We start from the raw sequence: 24,403 nt of genomic DNA, 5'->3' as shown, positions 1-24,403 counted from the left end.
GAAACCGCGTGCTGCCGCCCGACTCAGGCCCGCCCTGCCCCGGCCCCGCCCCGCCCCCTCTGAGCCCAGACCAGGGTCCGCAGGGCAGGTCCCGCTGACCTGTTCGCTCGCTTCCCTGGCAGCTGGTACGGCAGTGAGCTTGTTCTTGTGAGGTGGGTGCGTGCAGGAGGGGGTCAGTGCAGAGAGAAGACTGTTTCTAAAGCCGGGCATCACTCATGTGAACTGAGAGTCAGAGGGGAGGCTCCGGCCCTCCAGGGAGCACATGGCTGGTCTGTTGTTGGGGGGGCGCTGGGGTGTTTGTTATTCGAGCTGGAGACAGACCATGCTGTTTTGTGGTGGTTACTCCTCAGTCGAGGATATCTTCCCATTGATTTTTAGAGAGTGGAAGGGACGGGGAGACAGAGAAACATCAACGGGAGAGAGACACATGAATTGGTTGCCTCATGCACACGTCCCAACCGGCATCGTGTCCTTGACGGAATCAAGATGCTTCAGTGCGTGGGCTGGTGCTCTAACCACTGGGCACGATGACCAGTGTGCAGACCATGCTTTTAATTCCTCCGCGAGAAAATAGGGCTGAAGACCTTGAGGGTCTCGGTGCCCCTGGGATGGGTGCGCCCCAGCCCTGCTCGGGCCTGCACTCCGGAGGTTCTGCTGGACCCTCATGGGAGCTGTGAGGATAACTCTGCAGAAGAATAAGGTGCTTCTAACACAGTTTGCCTCGGGAGGTCTGTGTGGCTGTTCCTGCAACCCACTCAGAGTTGTCTCGCTGGAGGGCCGGGCTGGTGGCGCCGGAGCCTGCGGTGGAGGGGGCGGAGGAGGGATGGGGGGCCCCAGCGGAGGGTTTCCTCCTGGAAAAGCGGGTCTGGGCTCTGGGTAGGTGTGGGTCAGTCACGGGGTCTGGACGGCGTTTCTGGCTCCCTGTTCTATAGGGACTGGTGAGAGAGACGTCTCTGGGATGGTGGGTGTTGGAGTTGGATGTGATTCCTCAGGCCGCCAGCCTGAATTTCAGCTCCAGGATGTTGGATGGTGTTCCTTTCTGGATCGTTCTGCAGAGTGTAGACCTCTCCCTCCCCCAGATCCTGTCCACTCGGCTCCAGCTCTACATGGCCCCTCCGTCTTCCCCTAATTAGACAGCTTAGGACTTCGAGTTTGCTTCCCTATCTTGGTTTGAAAAGAGTACTGGGAGCTTTGTGGGAGGACGAGGCCATTTCCTCTGGGAGCCCAGGTCTGGGGAAGCGGTGAGCAGGTTTGGGGTGTGGTGGTGGGAGGAGCCTTTGCCAGCTCCTCCAGAGACGGTGTCTGCTCCTGTGTGCGGGCACTGAGCGGGGCCCGGGTGGGCAGTTTGCCACGGGGCCTGGCTGGGTCCACAGGAGCTGAGAAGTTTGTTCATCCAGAGACCAGCCTTCACGAGGGACATGGCAGCGCCCTGGCCCAGGCTGCTGAGGGAGAGGCCGAGCCGGGCGCTGGCCATGGTCCTGAACACGAGCTCATGGCTGTCTCTCCCTGACAGCAGCCGCCCGCGCGGAGTGGGCTTGGCCCCCCTCGTGCTGGGGAAGGGGCTGCTCATCTGGATCTCTTGCTCCCGTCTCCAGATTCAGCCCTGTGTGCTCACAGGGCCTCCGCTCTCCAGAGGCGACGTGGGCATTTGACAGCTGAGGGCTGAATGACGCCCTGTGGAAGGAGGTCTGTGTTTGGCCCAGGCAGCGGCCCACAGCCACTCTGTCTGAGCAAGGGGATGCTGTGGCCTCTGAACACTTGGGTATGGTTCACTGCCCTTTCTGATCGTAAACATGACAATAACCATCGCAGGAAATTGGAAAGATGCTGGAAAACGCAAGGACGATTGCTGACCCTCCGGAGTGACTCTCAAGCATGTGGGTTGGCTGCACATTTCTTCAACAGGAAAGGACTCAGATTCAGGGACCCTGTGTGTTATGGTGTGTAGTGACAGTTTCCTCGAGGAATTCCAGACGGAGGCATATCTGGTGCCTCCTGATGCAGGCGACAAGGTCGCCCTGTCCCCAGCTCCCCTCCGCCCTGGCCCCTCCGCCCTGGCCCTCCGTCCTGGCCCTCTGTCCTGGCCCTCCGTCCTGGCCCTCTGTCCTGGCCCTCTGTCCTGGCCCTCCATTCTGGGCCCTCCTTCTGGGCCCTCCGTCATGGCCCCCCGTCCTGGCTCCCCATCCTGGCTCTCCGTCCTGGCCTCCCATCCTGGCTCTCCGTCCTGGGCCCCCACCCTGGCCCTCCATCCTGGCCCTCCTTCTGGGCCCTCCGTCTTGGCCCCCCGTCCTGGCCCCCCATCCTGGCCCCCCATCCTGGCTCTCCATCTTGGCCTCCCATCCTGGCTCTCCGTCCTGGCCCTCCATCCTGGCCCCCTGTCCTGGCCCTCCTTCTGGGCTCCCCATCCTGGCCCTCCGTCCTGGGTGCTTGGTGGCTTAGGGGAGGAGACAGCAGCTGTGGTGCTGTCACAGGATGGATGCTGAGTGGTCACACATCTGGTGCGGATCCAGAAGTCAGGACCAAGGCTGGCCTGGGAGGGCACGTTAAAATGAGGCCTGCTGCCGGAGGCTGCGAGGACACTCACTAGTGACGCTACAGGGCACGAGGCTGAGGGGCAGCCTGAGAGCTGATTGGAGGGTCTTTAGGATGAGTTTAGGGGAGACTGGCGGGGGCGGGAGGGAAGGCAGGCCTGGCTGTCCTGTCAGCCTGGGGGCAGGGGGCAGTGCCCCTCCCACTCCCCACCCTGCATGGTGCCTCCTGTGGTGAGGCTGAAGGCTCAGCAGGGGCAGGAGTCAGCCTTGGTGGCCTTCTGCTCAGGCCAGCTCCTCGGACAGAGCAAGGCACTTGCAGGTCCCCAAAGGCCAGGCCCGGGGCCACTGACGCTGACGGACAGCTCGAGGTAGCGGTGGAAGGAGACACGCCTGTGCAGGGAGCTCCCACACTGGGACGCCATCTCCCTGTGTGGACCCATGCAGAGTCGCCCCTCGGCTTCCCCAGCAAGTGTCCTCGGGCTGGTGGCAGGGCTGGGGCCCTTGCCACTGGGTGGGTGCCCATGGCTCTCCCCACCCAAGTCTGTCCTGTCACAGAGGGAAACTGAGGCATGAGTGGGGAGGGCATGAGCTTCCCGAGGGCTCAGACCCGCCAGCATGGCCTTGTCTCGCGTTTCCTCTTCGTTTCCTTGCCTCTTTGCTTTAGTTGTGAGATTCACAGAGCACACAAGTAATCATCCCCGACGGAACGATTCCGTGATGTTGAGTGTATTCTCTGGTTTCAGAGTTTCCCCATCACCCCATAAGAACGCCAAGCCCGTCTGCTCTGTGTGCCTCCTCAGCCCTCGGGGACAGACTGGCTGCCTGGAGTCACACGTCTGTTCCTCAGGTGGCAGCGCTGTCAGATCATTCCTGTGCGGGGCTGGCCAGCCACCGTCCCTTCCCACCTGTGAGCCATGTGACATCCATGTGTGTGCCCGTGTGGACACGTGTTGCCATCCCTCAGGAATGGGGCCTTTTTAAAGAGCTGCATTTGCCCCACCGGGGGCTCCTGGGGTAGGCAGTGCCCCTCCCAGACCCCGCCCTCCACCTCACAGCCTGTCTGAGCGGCTGGGGCGTTGGCTCTCAAGCTGGATCACCACAGTGGGGGCAGTTGTGGGTTTTGTGGTGCGCTTGGGGAGCCTGGGAGGAGAGCAGTGGACCCCAGCTCAGAGGGTCCGGACCCCGTACCCCTGGAGAGTACACAGGAAAGAGGGTGCTGGGGTGCCTCTTGGAGAAGCTGGTGTTGAAAGGAAGCCTGGGAGACAGGTGGAGGCCCGGGGTGAGGGGTTGGGGCGGGAGTCCAGATGGCAGAGGAGAGTGTGCAGGCTCCGGGCAGGGCAGCCCCCGTGAGGCTGAGGATCAGGCGAGGGAGTGGGTGCTTTTCCTCTGGTCTCAGCGGCTGCAGGAGGACTGGAGAGGGGACAGGAGGGCCTCTGGATGGAAGAAGAGCCGAGATGCTTGAGCTCTTGGGAGGGAGAGGGATGTGCAGAAGGCCCCTGGGGGGCGTTGTCTCTGTGAAGGTGGGGCTGGGAAGGTGAGGAGACTGGGAGGGTAGGGGAGAGCCGGTGTGTGTGGGCGGTGGGTGGGCTCCGATGTGGATGGGGCGGCGTCAGGTGAGCTGTTGGCCAGCACTGTGGTCTGAGTTCGGACAGTGGCTAATGGGGATCCAATCTCCGAGGTGCAGCCACGGTCTCTGGGGCCGCCGGGAAGGCGATGCGGGTGCCTGCCAGGCCGGCTGCCCGGATAGCCTCCACACAACCCGGCGCCAGGCCTGCTCTTCCCGAGGCGGGCAGGATGCCGACCTCCACACGTCCCGACAGAGCCCGCGGCCGAGGCTTGGAGGCATGCTGGCGTCCGGCTGCGGCGTAGGAGGGGCTGGCTGAGGGCGGTGTGGAAGGCTGTGGACGGAGTGGCTGTCCAGCCAGCTGCAGGGGCTCCCGGGGGGCGCCACAGGCCGGCCAGCGCTGCTGGTGGAGGCTTCGAGTGCTGAGGCAGGAGCTGGACTCCCGAGGACCTGGCACCTCTTGAGCTGTGGTCCGAGTCACTGATCGAGCACGTGCTGTATACAGGGTCCTGGGCGCTTGCCTGCATTTCCTTCCTAGACCCTTAGTCTCAGGTGGAAGCTACCAGAACCTCCCACCCTCAGATTAGGTGTCGGGTTGGACAGGGGGCCACTACTTGTGAGCCTTGGCCCCGAGGGCGTGGTCTGTGTGCACTCTCCGGACTCGGCCCCTCCCTCTGACCGTGGCGGGATCACCCAGTGGTTTTTTAAGTCCGGTTTCCGCCTGGAGCAGCCGTCAGCGGCTGGGCTTTCCATCACTCCGCAGATTGGAAGTGGCAGCGGGTCCTCCAGGCAGAGCAGTTTATTAGGGGGCAAAATTAGATTCCGGCTGAAGTGCTATCGAGGTCCTCCCGGTGAGGCGGGCGGGCGGGGTTCCCCAGGGAGCCTGGCCTCACCCTGGCCCAGTCCCTGGCACTGGCTGGCAGGGACATCATTCTGGGGAGGGGGCTGGGCTTGGCCCGGCAGGCCTCCCCCCAGCTCTTCAGAGCATCCTGTTCTCGTCTGTGAAATGACCAAGAACGCCTTCCAGCCTTCGGGGTTGTCATGTGCCTGGTGCTGCCGCCAGTTCCAGCCCGTGGGGAGCTTGATGTTAGGGACCCTCCCATCTGCCTCTTCAGCTCGGCCTGAGAGCAGCCGTCAGGGCGGGGGAGGGGGCTATCATAGCTACCCTGCTATTCACCTGTTAAATGTTTGCTTCACTAAGTGTGTAAAATGAGGTTACTAACCCAGCCATCTCCCGAGTCCGTCTTTGGAGGGAGGGAGGGAGTCTGGGCTGGGGACCCTAGGAGGGGAGTGGGAGGTACTGCACAGAGGTACTGCCCATTGCCCCAGCCCCCCAGTGGAGGGGGGAAGTCAGCAGGGAGGTGGCATTGGCTGTGTCTTTTTTTTTTTTTTTTTTAAATATTTCCTGCATTCAAATGAGGGATGGGGAGGGGAAAGGAGACAGACGCAGAGGGGCCTCTCTCGGAAGGTAAGGGGGGTCTCCTCCTGAGCATGAGGCAGGCAGAGGCCATGTGCACCGGGCCTGCAGGCGCGGCCGGGGCCCACCACCTTGCGGGGTGTCCTCAGGCCTTGCCCTGGGCCCTCTGGCCGGTGACTACGTTCTATCACCCTGGTGGCTCCCATCGTCCCCACCCGCCCCAGCGCCTCCTGCCCGCTCTCCCTGCACAGCCTCCCGGCCCTCAGGACTCGGCACCCCCGTCTCATAAGAGGGGGCCTGCCTCTGCTCCGTGCTCAGGCTGCACCTGGAAGTGCCCTGATGTCTGGCTGAGGCGTCTGGAGGATGGCGCCAGCCTCCCTGTGGACGCTTGTGGCTGGGTCACCGCTCGATTCAGGGGCTGCTCTCCCACCACCCAGGTGAGCCCGCAGCCCGAGGGCGAGGGCGCTTCCCACCCTGGCCGCCCCGCCTGCCTTCCATGTTGGCCCCGGAATCTGGACCAGCTGTTTGAGATGCTTGTCTCCTTGGCAACTGCTGCCAGGATGGACGTTCCACTTCGAATTCATTACCATAATTAGCCTCAGGCGGTGGGCAACAGCTCCCACCTCCCATCTTTTCTTTCCTGCAGCCTGGACCTCACCAGCCGGAGGGCTGGCCCTCCCCAGGCTCCGGGGCCTGGTCCGGGTGTTGGAGAGGCAGGACAGGGCTGTTGGCCGGAAGGGCTGCGCACCTGCCATCTGTCTTGTCTGTGTGGGGAGGGGGTGGACCAGGTCCTCGTGCGCTGCCCTTGGCCTCCGGGACTGGAGGGGGCAGTGCCCTGGGCACACAGGGCTGCTCCGGACACACGGACTCTCTGAGGGCTGGCGGGGGAAGAGGGTGCTTTCTTTCTTCTTTAAGTGTTTTTATTGACTTCAGAGAGGAAGGGCGAGAGGGAAAGAAGTAAAGAAACATCAGTGATGAGAGAGAATCACTGATGGGCTGCCTCCTGCACGCCCCACACTGGGGATCGAGCCCGCAACCCAGGCCTGTGCCTTGATTGGGAATCGAACCGTGACCTCCAGGTTCATAGGTTGATGCTCAACCACTGAGCCATGCCGGCCGGGCAAGGGGTGCCTTCTGACTCCAGCTGCCAGCTCCCGGAGCCCAGGGCGCAGGAGCTGGGGAAGGGCTGTGGGAACGGGCAGGAGCACCGCCTGCTCGCATCCCGAGCACGGGAGACGCACGGCTGCGATGGTCCCACGCCCTCAGCGCAGGAGGGGGCGCTCTGCCTGGGCCTCAGCGGAGTGCCCCTCCCCGAGGAGGCTGTGCCCAGAGAGGAGGAGGCAGAGGCAGAGCCACCGTCCTCCCAGAGCCTGCCCCTTCCGGACGTTCCCTCCCGGCCGGGACGCCCTGTGCTGAGTGGGGTGGTGGCGGGTCACCAAGGTGCTCACTGATGGGAAGAGGCCTGCACATAAATGTCTTTTCTCTGCTGCTCAGCTGCTTGGCAGGGGCGGGAGGGCTTGCAGTCTGCAGGACCGGGCCTGTCTGCAGGAGCCCAGGCCTGTCTGCAGGAGCCGGGCCTGTCTGCAGGAGTCGGGCCTGTCTGCAGGACCGGGCCTGTTTGCAGGAGCCCGGGACTGTCTGCAGGAGCCGGGCCTGTCTGTAGGACCGGGACTGTCTGTAGGACCCGGGCCTGTCTGCAGGACCCGGGCCTGTCTGTAGGACCGGGACTGTCTGTAGGACCCGGGCCTGTCTGCAGGAGCCCAGGCCTGTCTGCAGGACCCGGGCCTGTCTGTAGGACCGGGACTGTCTGTAGGACCCGGGCCTGTCTGCAGGAGCCCAGGCCTGTCTGTAGGACCCGGGCCTGTCTGTAGGACCCGGGCCTGTCTGCAGGACCCGGGCCTGTCTGTAGGACCGGGACTGTCTGTAGGACCGGGACTGTCTGTAGGACCCGGGCCTGTCTGCAGGACCCGGGCCTGTCTGTAGGACCGGGACTGTCTGTAGGACCCGGGCCTGTCTGCAGGAGCCCAGGCCTGTCTGTAGGACCCGGGCCTGTCTGCAGGAGCCGGGCCTGTCTGCAGGAGCCGGGCCTGTCTGCAGGAGCCGGGCCTGTCTGTAGGAGCCGGGCCTGTCTGTAGGACCCCGTGCCTGTCTGTAGGACCCGGGCCTGTCTGCAGGAGCCGGGCCTGTCTGTAGGAGCCGGGCCTGTCTGTAGGACCGGGACTGTCTGTAGGACCGGGCCTGTCTGTAGGAGCCGGGCCTGTCTGTAGGACCCGGGCCTGTCTGTAGGACCCGGGCCTGTCTGTAGGACCGGGCCTGTCTGCAGGAGCCGGGCCTGTCTGTAGGACCCCCGGCCTGTCTGCAGGAGCCGGGCCTGTCTGCAGGAGCCCGGGCCTGTCTGTAGGAGCCGGGCCTGTCTGTAGGACCCGGGCCTGTCTGTAGGACCGGGCCTGTCTGTAGGACCCGGGCCTGTCTGTAGGACCCGGGCCTGTCTGCAGGAGCCGGGCCTGTCTGCAGGAGCCGTGCCTGTCTGCAGGAGCCGGGCCTGTCTGCAGGACCCGGGCCTGTCTGTAGGACCCCGGGCCTGTCTGTAGGACCCCGGCCTGTCTGTAGGACCCCCGGCCTGTCTGTAGGACCCGGGCCTGTCTGTAGGACCCGGGCCTGTCTGTAGGACCGGGCCTGTCTGTAGGACCCGGGCCTGTCTGTAGGAGCCGGGCCTGTCTGTAGGACCCGGGCCTGTCTGCAGGACCCGGGCCTGTCTGTAGGACCCCGGGCCTGTCTGTAGGACCCGGGCCTGTCTGTAGGAGCCGGGCCTGTCTGCAGGACCGGGACTGTCTGCAGGAGCCGGGCCTGTCTGTAGGACCAGGCCTGTCTGTAGGACCCGGGCCTGTCTGTAGGACCGGGACTGTCTGTAGGCCCGGGCCTGTCTGCAGGAGCCGGGCCTGTCTGCAGGAGCCGGGCCTGTCTGCAGGAGCCCGGGCCTGTCTGTAGGATCCGGCCTGTGGGCATGGCTTGTGGGAATCTGTTGTCTTTGGGGGTGTGTCAGGGAGATGCATGACGATCCCTGTCTTAGCCTCCTTGGGAAGGGTGTCTGGAGCCTCACCCACTGGGTGCCATCTGTACCCGGCTGTTCAAAACTTTAAAAACAAGCCTGGAGCTGTTCCTGGCACTTTCTGGGGTGGGACCACTGGTGAGGCATGGGCTTGTCTTCTCCCTACTCCCTAACCACTGACGGGACAGAATGTTCCGCAAAGCCCATCGGAGTGACCTCAGGGAGCAGAGCTGAGAGGGCCGGGCCACCTTGGGACTTCCGAGGAATGGCCTTTGTGAGGGAAGCCCTGCACACGCGGGTGATGGCGGCCTCTCCCTGCCCACTCTCCGCCTGTCAGACCTGCCCGGGCCGGCCTGGCACACACAGTCCTCCCCACGTGGCACCCCCTTCCCTCTTCAGGAGCACCCTGCCCTTCTCCGCTCTGGGCCCAACAGGAGCACCCTCACAGACGCCTCCCCGGGGAAGCCACTGGGTTATGTGACTCCTGGGCTGCCACATCCCTGGTGCCCCTTTGTGATGGTGATGCCTCCTGTGCCAAACACCAGGCCCCAGCCTGGAACTCCCACGCCACCCCACCCCTGGCGGATCCACTCTGGGCACGGGCGCTCCTTTCCCATGGCCAGGTCTGGAGAAAACACCACCAGGCAGACAGATGATTACAATTATAAGACACATGAGATATGTGGACTTTTTTCCAGGGCTCAGTTAATTGAATAAATTGGCTAATGAACGAAGGAAATTAATTGCGGTTTGAAATGTGACTGGTTCTCTTTGGGCACTGTGTCAGCAGGGCTGTCTGTGCCCATCACCCTCTGCCAGTGCCTCTGCCATACTCACCCTCCCAGGGAGGGCTCTGTGTCTCTGGGCATAGTCACCAGGCTGTGGGGCGCATGGGCAGGGCCACCGGGGCTCCTTGGTGTTAGAAGTATGGTGAGTCATGGGTCCTGGGAGAACACAAAACGCACTCGGGAGCCAGGCAGCAGGCGAATGTCTTTACTCCTGCAGGAGGGTGCCACGTGGTCTGGAGGCACCTGCACACCTCGCAGGCGGTCTGCTCAGGATTTATAATCCAGACACATGTGACCTGTCCCCCACTCATGATTGGAGCTCAGGTGCACAGTCTTCCAAGATTGGCTAATTCAAAGGGAGGGGTGGGCCTTTGCCATTTCAAGATGGCGGCCCCCAGGGAGCTATAAGCCCTGTGGCCAACATGGTGGCTGCCAAGTCACACAGTCCAAAATGGCGGCTGTCTAAACTGTTCTTTGACAGAAAAGATGACTTGTTTCTTCTCACAATTCCCCCCTTTTCTTTACTTAAACTCTTTTCTTCAATCTCGGCTGACACCCTTGACTCTCCTGCTCCGCAGTGTCCAGGAGGAGACTACTTTGCTGTTCGGTCGCCGCGGTTCCAATTAGCCTTTGGGTAAGACGCCCACACGTGGGGTGACGTGACACCCCATCGCTGTAGCTCCTGATCGAAGGGGTGAGGTGGACACCATCGCTCCTTCCACTGTCTGCGGTCCATCCGAATGGGAATGGGCCGCTTGGCCTCTAGCCTTCCTGCTGCACAAGCGTGGAGTCCCTTTTATTCAGGGCGCGTACAGAAATTTAATCATTTCCACCCAGGCATTCATCCCCTTATATCCTACTTCTCTTTGCATGGTGGTGGCAGCGGCCTAGGGATCTTGTCCTGTGACATCTACTCCTAAATCTAGTCCTAGCCACTCTTTTGACCTAAAGGCTGAAATATCCAAGTCATTCAAGTTATCTATAACCGATAACGTCACTGGGTGAGCATGATCCGGTCGTACACATTTCCCCAGCCCACATTGTAAGCCCCTGCAATTTGCCAGATGCCTAAAGCAAAGAGCCCAGTACATGATGGTTATTAAGGCAGCTCACAGTTCTTAGCATCACCGTCAAGGGGACATGTCCTGGTGTGGCTGTTCAAGTTGAGTGTGTCTGCCCTTAACCCGTGTGTGATGGGTCCAACCTCGCTCTGCAGTCCGAACAGCAGCCTCCGTGGTAAGACAGGTAAGGGCCTTCCCAGGAGGGTTCCAGCTTGCCTCCCTTCCATGTCTTGATTAGAACAAACATAGTCTTCCGTTCGATGGCGATGAACTGGAAACTCCAGAGGGCCTTGGGTCAGGAGGCCTTCTGACCTGAGAGAGACTGAAGTAGAAGAGAGACCAGCACACAGTTCTTAAGAAATTGGTCCCTAGTTTCCAGTGCATTCCAGGGCCTATTGGAACCACCTACAGCCAACTCCAGGTAAAAAACTTTTCTTAAAATTCAAACCCTAGGAAGGTTGTCAAACTTGATTTTATCAAAAGATTATATATTAAAGTGTATTAGACAGGAACATAGGCCAGCAAACTTTAGTTCCTACGATTAAAATGTGGTATTTTTATTAAATACCTGGTTAATATAGCATAATTATTTTACTAGAAAAGAACTGACCAAAGTAAGGCTTATTTTCTAACTTCATTTGTCCTTGGGTGTGGACAGCAAGCACACTAACTGGATTTCTCCCTTCAGTCTTCCTGAGAACTTGGGCATAAGCTATTTACCCTCTGTTTAGGGAGGCAAAATGCAAATCATTGTATTTATCATTGTTTAGGGAAGACAGAGTTTTCTAGATGGCTGCAAACTGCTGTTTAAATATCAGTTTCCCTGCTCTGTCCTGGCTTACTGTAGCATTTAATCAATTTCCTTTTAACATTTCTCTTTATAAACTTCACGGACATTTTCACAACTTTCAAAAAAATTTTTACTATTTCTAGAGAAACCTTCTCTTTCCTTCAAAATGCATAACCATGCCCCACTAAGTGTTTCTACTCTGATATTCTTTCTGTCATACCATCAGCAACTTGTAAACCTTAATTTTTCAATGGTAACCAAACAGTAAACAGCAGCATTTCTTAGACTGACATTTATGAACACTTTAAATGCACTTTTACTATCAAGGAAGTATACCTTCAACAAAGTACAAGAGACCTTCAGTGATAAAAACTTAGAGCAGGCAAATTAAAACGTGTAATCTTATGTTAGTTTTCTGTCTTTGCCTTTCTTTATAGGCATTCTGAGCCTCTTAACATCTTTTCTGCACTTCCATCCTTCCAGTTCTCCCTTTGCAGTTTTCTTGAGAGGCCTGGCAATATTGGTGACAAAATGTAATTTTAATATTCCTTGGCCCAACAGGTCTTCAGGGTCCAGCCCAGAGCACAGCAAAATGATAAATCAGAGAGGAGCAAATTAAAGTCTCTAAAAGTTAGCCAAAATTGCATCACAGACATACAGACAAAAATCTCACTAGTGAAGAGTTTCTGGTGGCCCAATACCCTGCAGGGAGAGCAGGATGAATCCCCAAGAATAAGGAATCTTTTTTTTTTTTTTTTTTAAATATATTTTGTTGATTTTCCACAGAGAGGAAAGGAGAGGGATAGAGAGCTAGAAACATCAATGGGAGAGAATCATCGACCAGCTGCCTCCTGCACACCCCCTGCCGGGGATGTGCCTGCAACTCAGGTACATGCCCTTGGCTGGAATCGAACCTGGGACCCTTCAGTCCGCAGGCTGACGCTCTATCCACTGAGCCAACCTGGTTTCGGCAAGAATAAGGATTCTTGGCAGCTGCTGGGACATACTGCAATCTCTATCACAGGTTCAAGCCCACCACACACAACTTGGCTCCCCCAAGGTGGGATTATCCCCATCTTTAAACAAACTAAACAAAAAACAGACATAAAACATCAACACACACTCTCATACGGGTGCACACAACACTAAAAGTTCACACCAAGAGCAATGTCTTTGTTCCTGGTTCGGGAACTTGCCTTCTCCCAATGGACTATTCAGGGGAATGTATTTCCTAGGCCTAGAATTTCTGTTTCCCAGCCTCGTCACGTCCCCTGTGACTATGTACGCAACCCCCATGTTGGAGGTGTCTTGTGCTCCCCGAGATCTGCTTCATCCTTCTGTCTGCTTCCCTCCCAAGAGAATGGAACCACAGATCAGAACCCCGCACTTGCTTTATGTCCAAGGCACAACCCAGCCTGACCTCCAAGGACACCCAATCACCAAAGTAGTACTCAGTCCAATCCCATGTTGGCTCATGATTGCCGCGGGTCTTGCTTGGGCCCTTCCTGCATGGCTGGCTGACTCATAGTCGGCCCAGGAGTAATGGCTGTCCCTCCTCACCAAGGCTGCTGCAACTTGGAGTGGAGCGAACCTCTCAGCAGAGGGGTCCAATTTCCCTGTGGTGGAGCCTCCACATCGTTAGAAATTAGGTGAGCCCCTGCAAATTAGGGGTGCTGGTAGAACACAAAACATACTCAGGAGCCAGGCAGCAAGGCAAACATCTTCTGCACAGAAGGGTGTGCACATGGTCTGGAAGCGCACACACCAAGCAGGCGTTCTGCTCGGGATTTATAACCCCTGGCGCACGTGTCCTGTCCCTCGCTCTTGATTGGAGCTCAGGTGCACAGTCTGTCGTTATTGGCTTGGCTTTTGCTCTTTCAAGATGGCAGTCTTCAGGGGATTTGCAAGCCATGCGGCCAACATGGCAGCTGCCAAGTCATGCAGTCCAAAATGGCGGCTGTCTAAACTGTTCTTTGACAGAAAAGATGATTTGTTTGTTCTCACATCGGTGCGGAGGGCATGCTGGCGGCAGCCAGGCTTGGGGTCAGGCAGACGCCCAGCAGTAGGGCACTAGCAGGACCGGGTGAGGCTGGTTCCGGGAGGGCGTTGCTGTGGCCATGCTCATGTTGGACAATGTAGCATCGGTCCGAGGATCACAGCCCTTTCACCCACTGGGACACTCATGGTCTCATCTCGCTGGGAAGACGGGGTCTCCAGGTTGTTAGGACATGTGGGACGGATTCTGTGTGGGGTCCTGGTCCAGGGTCCCAGGCGCTATGCTTTGTGCCTGTGGAGCCCTGGAGCAGGCCCTCAGCCACCATAGACTCTGCTCTTTGAGCACCCACCCACCCTCCCTGCCTGCTCTGGCAGGTGCACTGGGGCTCTTAGGACTCTGGGTGCTCTGGGTGCTCTGGGTGCCCTGGGTGCTCTGAGGGCTCTGGGTGCTCTGGGTGCTCTGGGTGCTCTGAGGGCTCTGGGTGCTCTGGGTGCTCTGGGGGCTCTGGGTGCTCTGGGTGCTCTGGGTGCTCTGGGTGCTCTGAGGGCTCTGGGTGCTCTGGGTGCTCTGGCAGGTGCACTGGGGCTCTTAGGACTCTGGGGGCTCTGGGTGCTCTGGGGGCTCTGGGTGCTCTGGGTGCTCTGAGGGCTCTGGGTGCTCTTAGGGCTCTGAGGGCTCTGGGTGCTCTGGGTGCTCTGAGGGCTCTGGGTGCTCTGGGTGCTCTGAGGGCTCTGGGTGCTCTGGGTGCTCTGAGGGCTCTGGGTGCTCTGGGTGCTCTGAGGGCTCTGGGTGCTCTGAAGGCTCTGGGTGCTCTGGGTGCTCTGAGGGCTCTGAGGGCTCTGGGTGCTCTGGGTGCTCTGGGGGCTCTGGGTGCTCTGGGTGCTCTGGGGGCTCTGGGTGCTCTGAGGGCTCTGGGTGCTCTGAAGGCTCTGGGGGCTCTGGGTGCTCTGAGGGCTCTGGGTGCTCTGAGGGCTCTGGGTGCTCTGGGTGCTCTGGGGGCTCTGGGTGCTCTGAGGGCTCTGGGGGCTCTGAGGGCTCTGGGGGCTCTGGGTGCTCTGGGGGCTCTGGGTGCTCTGGGGGCTCTGAGGGCTCTGGGGGCTCTGAGGGCTCTGGGGGCTCTGGGGGCTCTGGGGGCTCTGGGGGCTCTGGGTGCTCTGGGTGCTCTGGGTGCTCTGAAGGCTCTGGGTGCTCTGGGTGCTCTGAGGGCTCTGGGTGCTCTGGGTGCTCTGAGGGCTCTGGGGGCTCTGGGTGCTCTGAGGGCTCTGAGGGCTCTGGGGGCTCTGAGGGCTCTGGGGGCTCTGAGGGCTCTGGGGGCTCTGGGGGCTCTGGGTGCTCTGGGTGCTCTGAGGGCTCTGGGTGCTCTTAGGGCTCTGAGGGCTCTGGGTGCTCTGGGTGCTCTGAGGGCTCTGGGTGCTCTGGGTGCTCTGAGGGCTCTGGGTGCTCTGGGTGCTCTGAGGGCTCTGGGTGCTCTGGGTGCTCTGAGGGCTCTGGGTGCTCTGAAGGCTCTGGGTGCTCTGGGTGCTCTGAGGGCTCTGAGGGCTCTGGGTGCTCTGGGTGCTCTGGGGGCTCTGGGTGCTCTGGGTGCTCTGGGGGCTCTGGGTGCTCTGAGGGCTCTGGGTGCTCTGAAGGCTCTGGGGGCTCTGGGTGCTCTGAGGGCTCTGGGTGCTCTGAGGGCTCTGGGTGCTCTGGGTGCTCTGGGGGCTCTGGGTGCTCTGGGTGCTCTGAGGGCTCTGGGGGCTCTGAGGGCTCTGGGGGCTCTGGGTGCTCTGGGGGCTCTGGGTGCTCTGGGGGCTCTGAGGGCTCTGGGGGCTCTGAGGGCTCTGGGGGCTCTGGGTGCTCTGGGTGCTCTGAAGGCTCTGGGTGCTCTGAGGGCTCTGGGTGCTCTGGGTGCTCTGAGGGCTCTGGGGGCTCTGGGTGCTCTGAGGGCTCTGAGGGCTCTGGGGGCTCTGAGGGCTCTGGGGGCTCTGAGGGCTCTGGGGGCTCTGGGTGCTCTGGGTGCTCTGAAGGCTCTGGGTGCTCTGGGTGCTCTGAGGGCTCTGGGTGCTCTGGGTGCTCTGAGGGCTCTGGGGGCTCTGGGTGCTCTGAGGGCTCTGGGTGCTCTGAGGGCTCTGAGGGCTCTGGGTGCTCTGGGTGCTCTGAGGGCTCTGGGGGCTCTGGGTGCTCTGGGGGCTCTGGGTGCTCTGGGTGCTCTGAGGGCTCTGGGTGCTCTGGGTGCTCTGGCAGGTGCACTGGGGCTCTTAGGACTCTGGGGGCTCTGGGTGCTCTGGGGGCTCTGGGTGCTCTGGGTGCTCTGGGTGCTCTGGGTGCTCTGAGGGCTCTGGGTGCTCTTAGGGCTCTGAGGGCTCTGGGTGCTCTGGGTGCTCTGAGGGCTCTGGGTGCTCTGGGTGCTCTGAGGGCTCTGGGTGCTCTGGGTGCTCTGAAGGCTCTGGGTGCTCTGGGTGCTCTGGGGGCTCTGAGGGCTCTGGGTGCTCTGGGTGCTCTGGGGGCTCTGGGTGCTCTGGGTGCTCTGGGGGCTCTGGGTGCTCTGAGGGCTCTGGGTGCTCTGAAGGCTCTGGGGGCTCTGGGTGCTCTGAGGGCTCTGGGTGCTCTGAGGGCTTGGGTGCTCTGGGTGCTCTGGGGGCTCTGGGTGCTCTGGGTGCTCTGAGGGCTCTGGGGGCTCTGAGGGCTCTGGGGGCTCTGGGTGCTCTGGGGGCTCTGGGTGCTCTGGGGGCTCTGAGGGCTCTGGGGGCTCTGAGGGCTCTGGGGGCTCTGGGGGCTCTGGGTGCTCTGGGTGCTCTGGGGGCTCTGGGTGCTCTGGGGGCTCTGGGTGCTCTGGGTGCTCTGAGGGCTCTGGGTGCTCTGAGGGCTCTGGGGGCTCTGGGTGCTCTGAGGGCTCTGGGTGCTCTGAGGGCTCTGAGGGCTCTGGGTGCTCTGGGTGCTCTGAGGGCTCTGGGTGCTCTGGGTGCTCTGAGGGCTCTGGGTGCTCTGGGTGCTCTGAGGGCTCTGGGGGCTCTGGGTGCTCTGGGGGCTCTGGGTGCTCTGGGTGCTCTGGGGGCTCTGAGGGCTCTGGGTGCTCTGGGTGTTCTTAGGGCTCTGAGGGCTCTGGGTGCTCTGGGGGCTCTGAGGGCTCTGGGGGCTCTGGGTGCTCTGGGGGCTCTGGGTGCTCTGGGTGCTCTGGGGGCTCTGGGTGCTCTGGGTGCTCTGGGGGCTCTGAGGGCTCTGGGTGCTCTGGGGGCTCTGGGGGCTCTGGGCACTCTTGTTGAGGCCCGGGCATCCACACTGCCTGCACAATGGCTCCCGATGCCTGTTAGTCAGGAGCTCGCAGGGCAGCCAACACACGGAAGTCTGTGGACGGGACCCCCACTTGGAAGAGCCCCCAGAACAGGAAGGGTCCTGGGCTGGCTGTGCGAGAAGGTCAGTGTTTGCAGGAAGACAGGAAGGTTTCTGCTCGGCTTGGGGAAGGACACGGGAACAAGGAAGGTGGTGTTTTGAGGCCAGCGGGTCCTGCCGCGGTTCTTCCGTGTCCAGCCTGCGGGACTCTGGGTTTGAGGCTGGCCAGGCAGATGAGGGGCCGGGGCGAGTATGGGATGGGGCCTGGGGGCTCCCCCGGCTTCTGTTTTGTGTCCTGGCTCACGGGCTCCTTCGCTGCCTCTGCTGACCCAGGTTCCTGCTGGTGTTCTCCTGCCTCGTGCTCTCCGTGTTCTCCACCATCAAAGAGTACGAGAAGAGCTCGGAAGGCGCGCTCTACATCCTGGTGAGCCTGCAGGGAAGGGGCTGGCCTCGGACCGGCATCCCACCTGCCTCTCCCCAGCACCCAGCCCCAGCCTGACCTGGCCTGGTCCCCACCCTGTGTCGTCACTGCCTGGCAGCCCCACTGCCCCTACCTCCCGCTCTCCCAGATCCTGAGGGCCACCGGGCGCCCTCCGCCGTGGAGAAGTGGGCTGTGTCCGTTAGACATGGCTGTGGGCAGGGTGGGGATTGATGCTCATAGCAGTCCCATGAGGGCCAGAGGCGAAGCTATGGCAACCACTGTAATTGAGGTGCTGCTGTTAGTGACAGAGGGGCCTCCCACCCCAGCCCTCTCCTGGGGCTGCCCCAATGACACCAGCTCAGCCGGGCCACCCCGGCCGCTGCCGCAGTCCCTGCGGTGGCTCAGCTGCGCCTCCCCCGCAGGAAATTGTAACCATCGTGGTGTTCGGCGTGGAGTATTTTGTGCGGATCTGGGCCGCGGGCTGCTGCTGCCGGTACCGCGGCTGGAGAGGGCGGCTCAAGTTCGCCCGGAAACCCTTCTGTGTGATCGGTGAGGCCTGGTGGGTGCAGGGTGGACACGGGCTCTGGAGAGAGTGGGGGAGCCAGGAGAACGCCCCGCAGAGGTCCTGGTTACCTCGGCCGGGAAGGCGGGCGCAGGCAGCCGTGCCCAGGGCAGGGCTGGCGGATGATAGTCAGTCTCCACACTGGGCGGGTGCTCTGCATGCACGCCTGTCCATCTGTCCATCTTCCTGGAACCCAGGCGGAGGGTCCCGTCCCCCACGCACAGCTGCCTCGAGCTCCCCCTCTCCGCAGACATCATGGTGCTCATTGCCTCCATTGCGGTGCTGGCCGCCGGCTCCCAAGGCAACGTCTTCGCCACGTCCGCGCTCCGCAGCCTGCGCTTCCTGCAGATCCTCAGGATGATCCGCATGGACCGGCGTGGCGGCACCTGGAAGCTCCTGGGCTCTGTGGTCTATGCCCACAGCAAGGTGCGCAGCCTCAGCGAGGGCGCAGGGCTGGCTGGACGGAGCCTGGGAATTCGGCCGGCTTTCCCGCACAGCCCCAGCCTGTCGGCCCTGCCGGAAGCCACTGGCCTGAGGCTGGGTGGGAGTGCTGGGATCGATACCTGTCACTGCCCGTTTAGGCTGCAGCTGGTGGGATGAGAGCGGGGCTCCAGGCAGGGCCTACAGCACTCGAGCTGGAGCTGGCGCCCTCCCTGCGGACCCAGCGGTGCTGGCCGCCGGCTCCCAAGCTCCCATGTCCCACTACCCACCCTCCCTCCTGTCTGAGCCCTGAGGACCAAGGGTGTTGGTCCCTCAAGGTGCTGAGGTGCTGGACCCCTTAAGGGTGGCAGGCAGTCAGGTGCCTCCCCCCAGGCTCAGGGAAGTTGAGGTAGGATGTCAGGTTCCAACATTCTTGCCTGATGGCCTGTCAGCTGCTTGGGACACTGCCAAACCTGCCTACATGTGTGTGCTGGGCTGTCCTTAGCCACTGTCCTCCCAGGTGTGCAGGGCACAGGTGTGGGGACACCCAGGAAAACAGCCACCCCTGTTGTCTGCTCCGAGCCTGGGGCCATGTGGCTGGGAGCTGCTGGCCAGCCCACTGGGAACTGTGCACCCACTGCCGGAGCCCTGAGACACAGCCTCCTGGGGGACCAGCCTGGTGCTCTTGGGGGCGGGGTGGCTGACACTGGCCAGGTGCTGTGACGTGGCTGTCTCTTTCAGGAGCTGGTCACCGCCTGGTACATCGGCTTCCTGTGCCTCATCCTGGCCTCGTTTCTGGTGTACTTGGCCGAGAAGGGTGAGAACGACCACTTCGACACCTACGCAGACGCGCTCTGGTGGGGCCTGGTGAGTCCCCGCGCTGGGCTCGTCCTTTAATGAGGATGTGCTCCCTGGGGACCCTCGTCTGCACCCTCCTGCGTGCCCTCCGTATGGCCACTGCCAGGCTTGGCGTGTGACCTGACTCGCTGTCCTGCAGATCACCCTGACGACCATTGGCTACGGGGACAAGTACCCCCAGACCTGGAACGGGAGGCTCCTGGCGGCAACATTCACCCTCATTGGCGTCTCCTTCTTTGCTCTTCCTGCCGTGAGTCCTCCCCGTCCTGCCTTTGGTGGAGTGGGTGCTGGGCTCCCAAGGCGGCTGTAGGCTGCCGTGGGCACCTGTCCCCGGGGAGCCTGGGGCAAGAGTGGGGCTCCACGTAGGGCCTCCGGCGCTCTGTGGCAGCTCAGGTGCACGGAGGCACCCTTCCTGGGAACCCAAGTGGGGCTGTTCGGGCCTGGCCCGGTAGCTTCCAGGACACAGCGTCCCCAAGCTGTGGCTTCTGACCCCATATCTGTTGGCCACTGTCCGCTCCTCCTGGCGGAACTGGCCAACAGGATCAGTGCTGTGGATGACGTGGCTCCCTTGTCGGGTCTCCAGGGGACCAAAACCCCCTCTCCTCAGAAGGGGCAAGGCTCTGTTCTGCCCACCTGCCTCCGGGCCACACGGCCAGCAGGGCAGTAGCAGGCAGCCTCGGAGAGCCTGGCCTGCCCTCGCTGCCGTGTGGGCAGGTTAGGGAAGGATGATTAACCTTTGGGCCCAGATGTGCTCAGTGTGGGCACTGCCATGCTCCTGCAGGCCGACATGTCCTTTACCTCAAGTCCCAGTGTCCCCCAGCCTGGCATCGGGGAATTAGGGACTGAGACGGTGGGAGGTGGAGCCAAGAGGCAGGTGTGGGGTGGGGTGGGGTGGGGTGGAGCAGTGCGGTCCGGGGCACTTTCTGACACCAGTGACTTGCAGGGCATTTTGGGGTCTGGCTTTGCCCTGAAAGTTCAGGAGCAACATCGGCAGAAGCACTTTGAGAAGAGGCGGAACCCTGCCGCAGGCCTGATCCAGGTGAGTGCGGTGGCCCCCACTTCGGACCAGTGGAGCCCCCCGATCTGGTCCGTTGTGTCCAGGAGCAAAGCCCTGCTTGGAGCGGTCCCTGTCGGTGGACAGGCCTTTGCCCCTCTAGGAGCTGGTTAGCGCGTGCTGAGAACCAGGTTAGAGGCCAAAGGCTGTCCGAGTGCAGCACAGGTGGTGCTGTGCTGGTGGGCTGCTGTCCTGCTCGGCCCCAGGCCAGGCCAGCTGTCACCGGTGCCATCGAGCTGCTCCTCACAGCGCCCTGGTGGGCAGGGCCAGTCTCACCGGGCCCGCACACGCGCGGTTCAGAGGCTGCACTCACGCAGCCAGTGCTGAGCCACCTCTGTGCTACCCTCACACAGCCCGCCCGCCGCTAGACACAGCGCCACTTCATGCCCAGCAGCTTCCTGCCTTCACTTTGTTCACCTGGAAACTCAGAGGCACGTGTGCTCGCTGCAGCACTGGGGCCCGGCAATGGGCAGACTGAAAAACCAGGTTTGGGAAGGAGACATGGGGAGATTAGGACTCTGGAAAGACCCCGTATATGCGGGAACTAGGAGACCACACACATGTCCAGGGCTGGCTGCAGGTCAGAGGTGACTGGAGAAGACCCCAAGCCTTCCCCTCAAAGACCTTCGGCTTTGCGAACAGGAAGTACAGGCTAATACAAGTTGTAAGTGGCCTCCCCAAATGTTGAATGAGTGTCCAACACCGAGCCAATTGGCAGAGCCTGAGTCTTTGTTTCCTCTTTGGTTCCTTGGGTTTAAGGAAACCTCTGTTAAAGCAGTAGCTGACCACTGAGCGAATGGAGCAGAGACTTGAGTCACTACACAATGCAAAATACTGCGTGTCTGAAATTATTTAGAAAGTCAGTAAACATGCCGGGACCGGTTTAGCTCAATGGATAGAGCGTCGGCTTGGGGACTGAAGGGACCCGGGTTCGATTCCGGTCAAGGGCATGTACCTTGGTTGCGGGCATATCCCCAGTAGGGGGTGTGCAAGAGGCAACTGATCGATGACTCTCCCTCATCGATGTTTCTAACTCTCTATCTCTATCCCTTCCTCTCTGTACAAAATCAATAAAATATATTAAAAAAAAAAAGAAAAAAAAAAAAGAAAGTCAGTAAACAAACAGCTACAATCAGCAAGCAGTAACGACAAACGCTGAGGAGGGGCAGAATCTGACTTCCAAAAGTTTTTTTGTTACAGCATCCAGAACATCCAGCTTCTTTTTCTTTTCTTTTTAAAAATTTAATATACTTTTATTGATTTCAGAGAGGAAGGGAGAGGAAGAGAGAGAGAGAAACATCAGTGATGAGAGAGAATCATTGATCACTGCCTCCTGCACACCCCCTACAGAGTCTGCAACCTGGGCTTGTGCCCTCACCAGGAATCGAGCCATGACCTCCTGGTCATAGGTTCATGCTCAACCACTAACCCATGCTGGCCAGGCCAGGACATCTTGTTTTCAGCAAAAAGTTATGAGGCATAAGAGGAGAGGGAAAGAAAGGGGCAAAAAAAATAAAAAATAAATAAAAATAAAATAATTTTTTTTTGAAGAAATAAGGTTGAAAACTTTCCAACTTTGATGAAAGCTGTGAATTGACACGTCTAAGAAGTTCAATGAACTCCAAGGAGTAAAACAAAGACCCACAAGACACTTTGAGGTCAAACTGCTAAGACCCAAAGACAAAGACAGCATCTGAAGGTAGCAAGAGAAGTGGCTCTTTAGGGGTGAGAATCCCTAAAGCTGTTTTCTCATCAGAAACTATGGAAGCCGAAACCGGTTTGGCTCAGTGGATGGAGCGTCAGCCTGTGGACTGAAGGGTTCCGGGTTCGATTCCGGTCAGGGGCATGTACCTTGGTTGTGGGCACATCCCCAGTGGAGGCAGTGCGGGAGACAGCTGATCGATGTTTCTCTCTCATTGATGTTTCTAACTCTCTATCCCTCTCCCACTCTGTAAGAAAAAAAAAAAATCAATAAAATATATTAAAGAAAGAAAGAAAGAAAGAAACTATGGGAGCCACAGGCAGTGGGATGACATATTTAAAGTCTTGAAGGAAAAATGCTGTCAGACAAGATTCATATTTCTGGCAAAACTATCCTTCAGAAATGAAGGAGAAATGAAGACATTCCCAGGTAAACAAGAGCCGAGGGAGTCTGTCACTGACAGACTTGCCTACAAGAAGTGCTAACAGGCATCCTTCAGGCTGGTCAGTACTCAGGCCGTGTGAGCTGGAGAGGTAACCAGAGGCAAGCAGAAGCGAGTAGTATTAGATGTTTGGGCTGTGACTCATTTTTTTAATATGATTTCAAAGACAAATGCATAAAGCAATAATCACTGATCTCCATTTCTGGGCACACAATGCATGAAGGTGTAATTTGTAGCAGTAACAGCATGAGGGGGACTGCAGAGCAGCAGAGTTTTGTATCCTACTGAGGCTGAGTTGGTATACACTTAAGTACACACCCGAAGGGATTGGAAAGGGTGTTTAATGAGGAATGTTCACACCAGTGCTTGCAGCAGCCTTGTTCACAACAGCCAAAAGGTGGAAACAGCCATGTGCTCATCAGCAGATGGAGGATAACGGAACTGCGGTCCCATCGCACTGAATGTGATTTATCAGCCCCGAAAGGACGAGGCACGCTGCGTGAAGGGCCCAGCGCCAGAGGCCCTGCGCTGCGATTGCATTGGTGGCACCAGGAGGCTGTGGCCCGGGGTGCCGGGGCGGGGATGTGCGGGAGATGGCTAAAGGGGATGGGGTGGTTGGTTCTGAGGTGATGAGGATGTGGAACCAGAGAGTGGTGAGGATCACAGGCCATCACGAGGGCACTGACTGCTGCTGGGTGGGGACTTTTGTTACTTCCCCACACTTAGGAAAGTTGGGGACGGAGACCCAGGCCAGGTCAAGGACGATCTAGCCAGCAGGCCAGGACCCCACACTGCTCAGTTTGACGCCCCCCACTGTCTGTGGGCCACACGCTGGCAGGATAGAGGCCTGTGTTGCTTGCCTCCCAGCTCCTGAGGTCACACGGGCCATGTATGTCCCTTCAGGACTGGGGAGGCAGGAGGTGACCACGAAACCAGGCTGTAAACTGCCAGGTGTCAGGTAAGACTGACGAGGAGAGGAGCAGCCTGCTGGTTGCCCCAGCCCCGCCGCCGGAGCCCCAGTGCGACGGGCAGAGGTGCCCTCCGATCTGCAGGGTGAATCGGGGCCTGTGGGGGAGGGACAGGTGCCTGATGCCCTCAGAGAGATGGCAGGGCCGTGTGGTCCCCACGCCCTGGCCCTGCCCTCGTGGTTGACCGTCGTGTCTCCCGTAGTCTGCCTGGAGGTTCTACGCCACCAACCTGGCGCGCACGGACCTGCACTCCACGTGGCAGTACTACGAGCGCACGGTCACCGTGCCCATGTACAGGTACCGCCGCCGCGCCATCACGCTCCTCCGCCTTCACCCATCGTTTCGAAACCCCTGCTTTTTATGTTCATTATTTTTATTGATTTTTGTTTCTTTTTTACTTTAAAATTTATGTACTTTTCAAAATGGAGTTCCGTGTGTGGTTATTTCGCTGTTGATTTTGCTTTGTTTCATAGCTCACAGCTTCTTTCCACCTCTGTCCGCCCACTTGGCCTCCTGGCCAGGTCCACGTGTCGCGGGCACTGCGGGGACGGCCCCGAGAGCTCGGCACGCCCGAGGGGCAGCGCCACGCTCCAGGGGACGGGGTCTGCACCGGCAGAGGGTGACCCCTGACACAGCGAGGCTTTAGGACGGGCAGACACATATCCCCGGGGTCCCAGGCGCCCTTGGCTGGGCCAAAGGGGCGGAAGCCCTGGGTAGGCACGCTGGGCGGGGCGCTGCCCGCAGGCCAAGCTTTCCAGGCGAGAGCAGCGAGCAGCCCGGACGGGAGTGGCCGCCCAGGGTTTGTCTGTGCGGGGCTGGGGCTGCCCGGTGCCCGCCCACGCCTCCTGCCCTCTGCCCTGTGCGGTGAAGCTAAGCCTGCCCCAGGGCTGGCGCCCATGGATCCCTCACCTGAGAGGCTGGCCTGGCAGGACAGGCTGTCCCCGCTGCCGCTGCCCCTGGGAGCAGCCCGCCCTGCAGCGCCAGGCACTGTGCCCCCCGCCGGGCGACAACGCCGCTAATTTTCTCTGTTCTGTTGTTTCCCCACTCTCCTCGACTGTTTTCGTTTTCTTTTCCTTACCCCGTTCTTTTAAATGTCCACTCTCTCCCCTTGCGTGTGTGTGAAACACTTGAAAGCTCACAAGCTCAAACCTACGGGGCCTCCAGGTAGGACATGCATGGGACGAAAGCGTGGTGTGGTCTGTCCCCTGTGTGACTGTCACGGCACCCAGTGTGCAGGCCAGTGGCCGCCCGCCACGCCCCTGCACCCCTCCCAGCCTGGGCCCGGCCGGGCCTGCCCTGCCCCCTGTGTCCACGCCTGGGGTGCACTTTCCTCACCTCCCCGTTCCCTCAAAACTGCCCCCTCCCCAGCTGCTTTCTTGTGTTGGATCTGTCTCCCAAGTCTTGTCCTTGTCCTGCTTCTTGCCTGTCTCAGTGGCTGGGTCCCTCCCTCCCTGGTCCACCCACCCCATGA

General features: G+C 60.2%; 1 protein-coding gene across 6 annotated transcripts in view; it reads left to right on the top strand.

The window, feature by feature from the left end:
* The window catches only part of KCNQ2 (potassium voltage-gated channel subfamily Q member 2), a 45,681-nt gene that overhangs the window by 4,379 nt on the left and 16,899 nt on the right, over nucleotides 1–24,403 (top strand). For 5 of the 6 annotated variants that reach the window (XM_036425935.2, XM_036425930.2, XM_045577277.1 and 2 more), the window contains exons 2-9: nucleotides 16,839–16,929; nucleotides 17,349–17,475; nucleotides 17,739–17,914; nucleotides 18,650–18,775; nucleotides 18,906–19,016; nucleotides 19,710–19,805; nucleotides 23,135–23,229; nucleotides 24,067–24,096. In XM_036425935.2, coding sequence (XP_036281828.1) covers nucleotides 16,839–16,929; nucleotides 17,349–17,475; nucleotides 17,739–17,914; nucleotides 18,650–18,775; nucleotides 18,906–19,016; nucleotides 19,710–19,805; nucleotides 23,135–23,229; nucleotides 24,067–24,096 — 852 coding nt within the window. The remainder of the gene's footprint in view (nucleotides 1–16,838; nucleotides 16,930–17,348; nucleotides 17,476–17,738; nucleotides 17,915–18,649; nucleotides 18,776–18,905; nucleotides 19,017–19,709; nucleotides 19,806–23,134; nucleotides 23,230–24,066; nucleotides 24,097–24,403) is intronic. The other variant, XM_036425936.2, reaches the window with a different exon arrangement.

Source organism: Pipistrellus kuhlii, unplaced genomic scaffold (genome assembly GCF_014108245.1).
Source record: "Pipistrellus kuhlii isolate mPipKuh1 unplaced genomic scaffold, mPipKuh1.p scaffold_m20_p_87, whole genome shotgun sequence".
Classification (NCBI taxonomy): domain Eukaryota; kingdom Metazoa; phylum Chordata; class Mammalia; order Chiroptera; family Vespertilionidae; genus Pipistrellus; species Pipistrellus kuhlii.
Note: the sequence above shows the minus strand (reverse complement) of the source record. Positions and strands in the feature narration are given on the sequence as shown.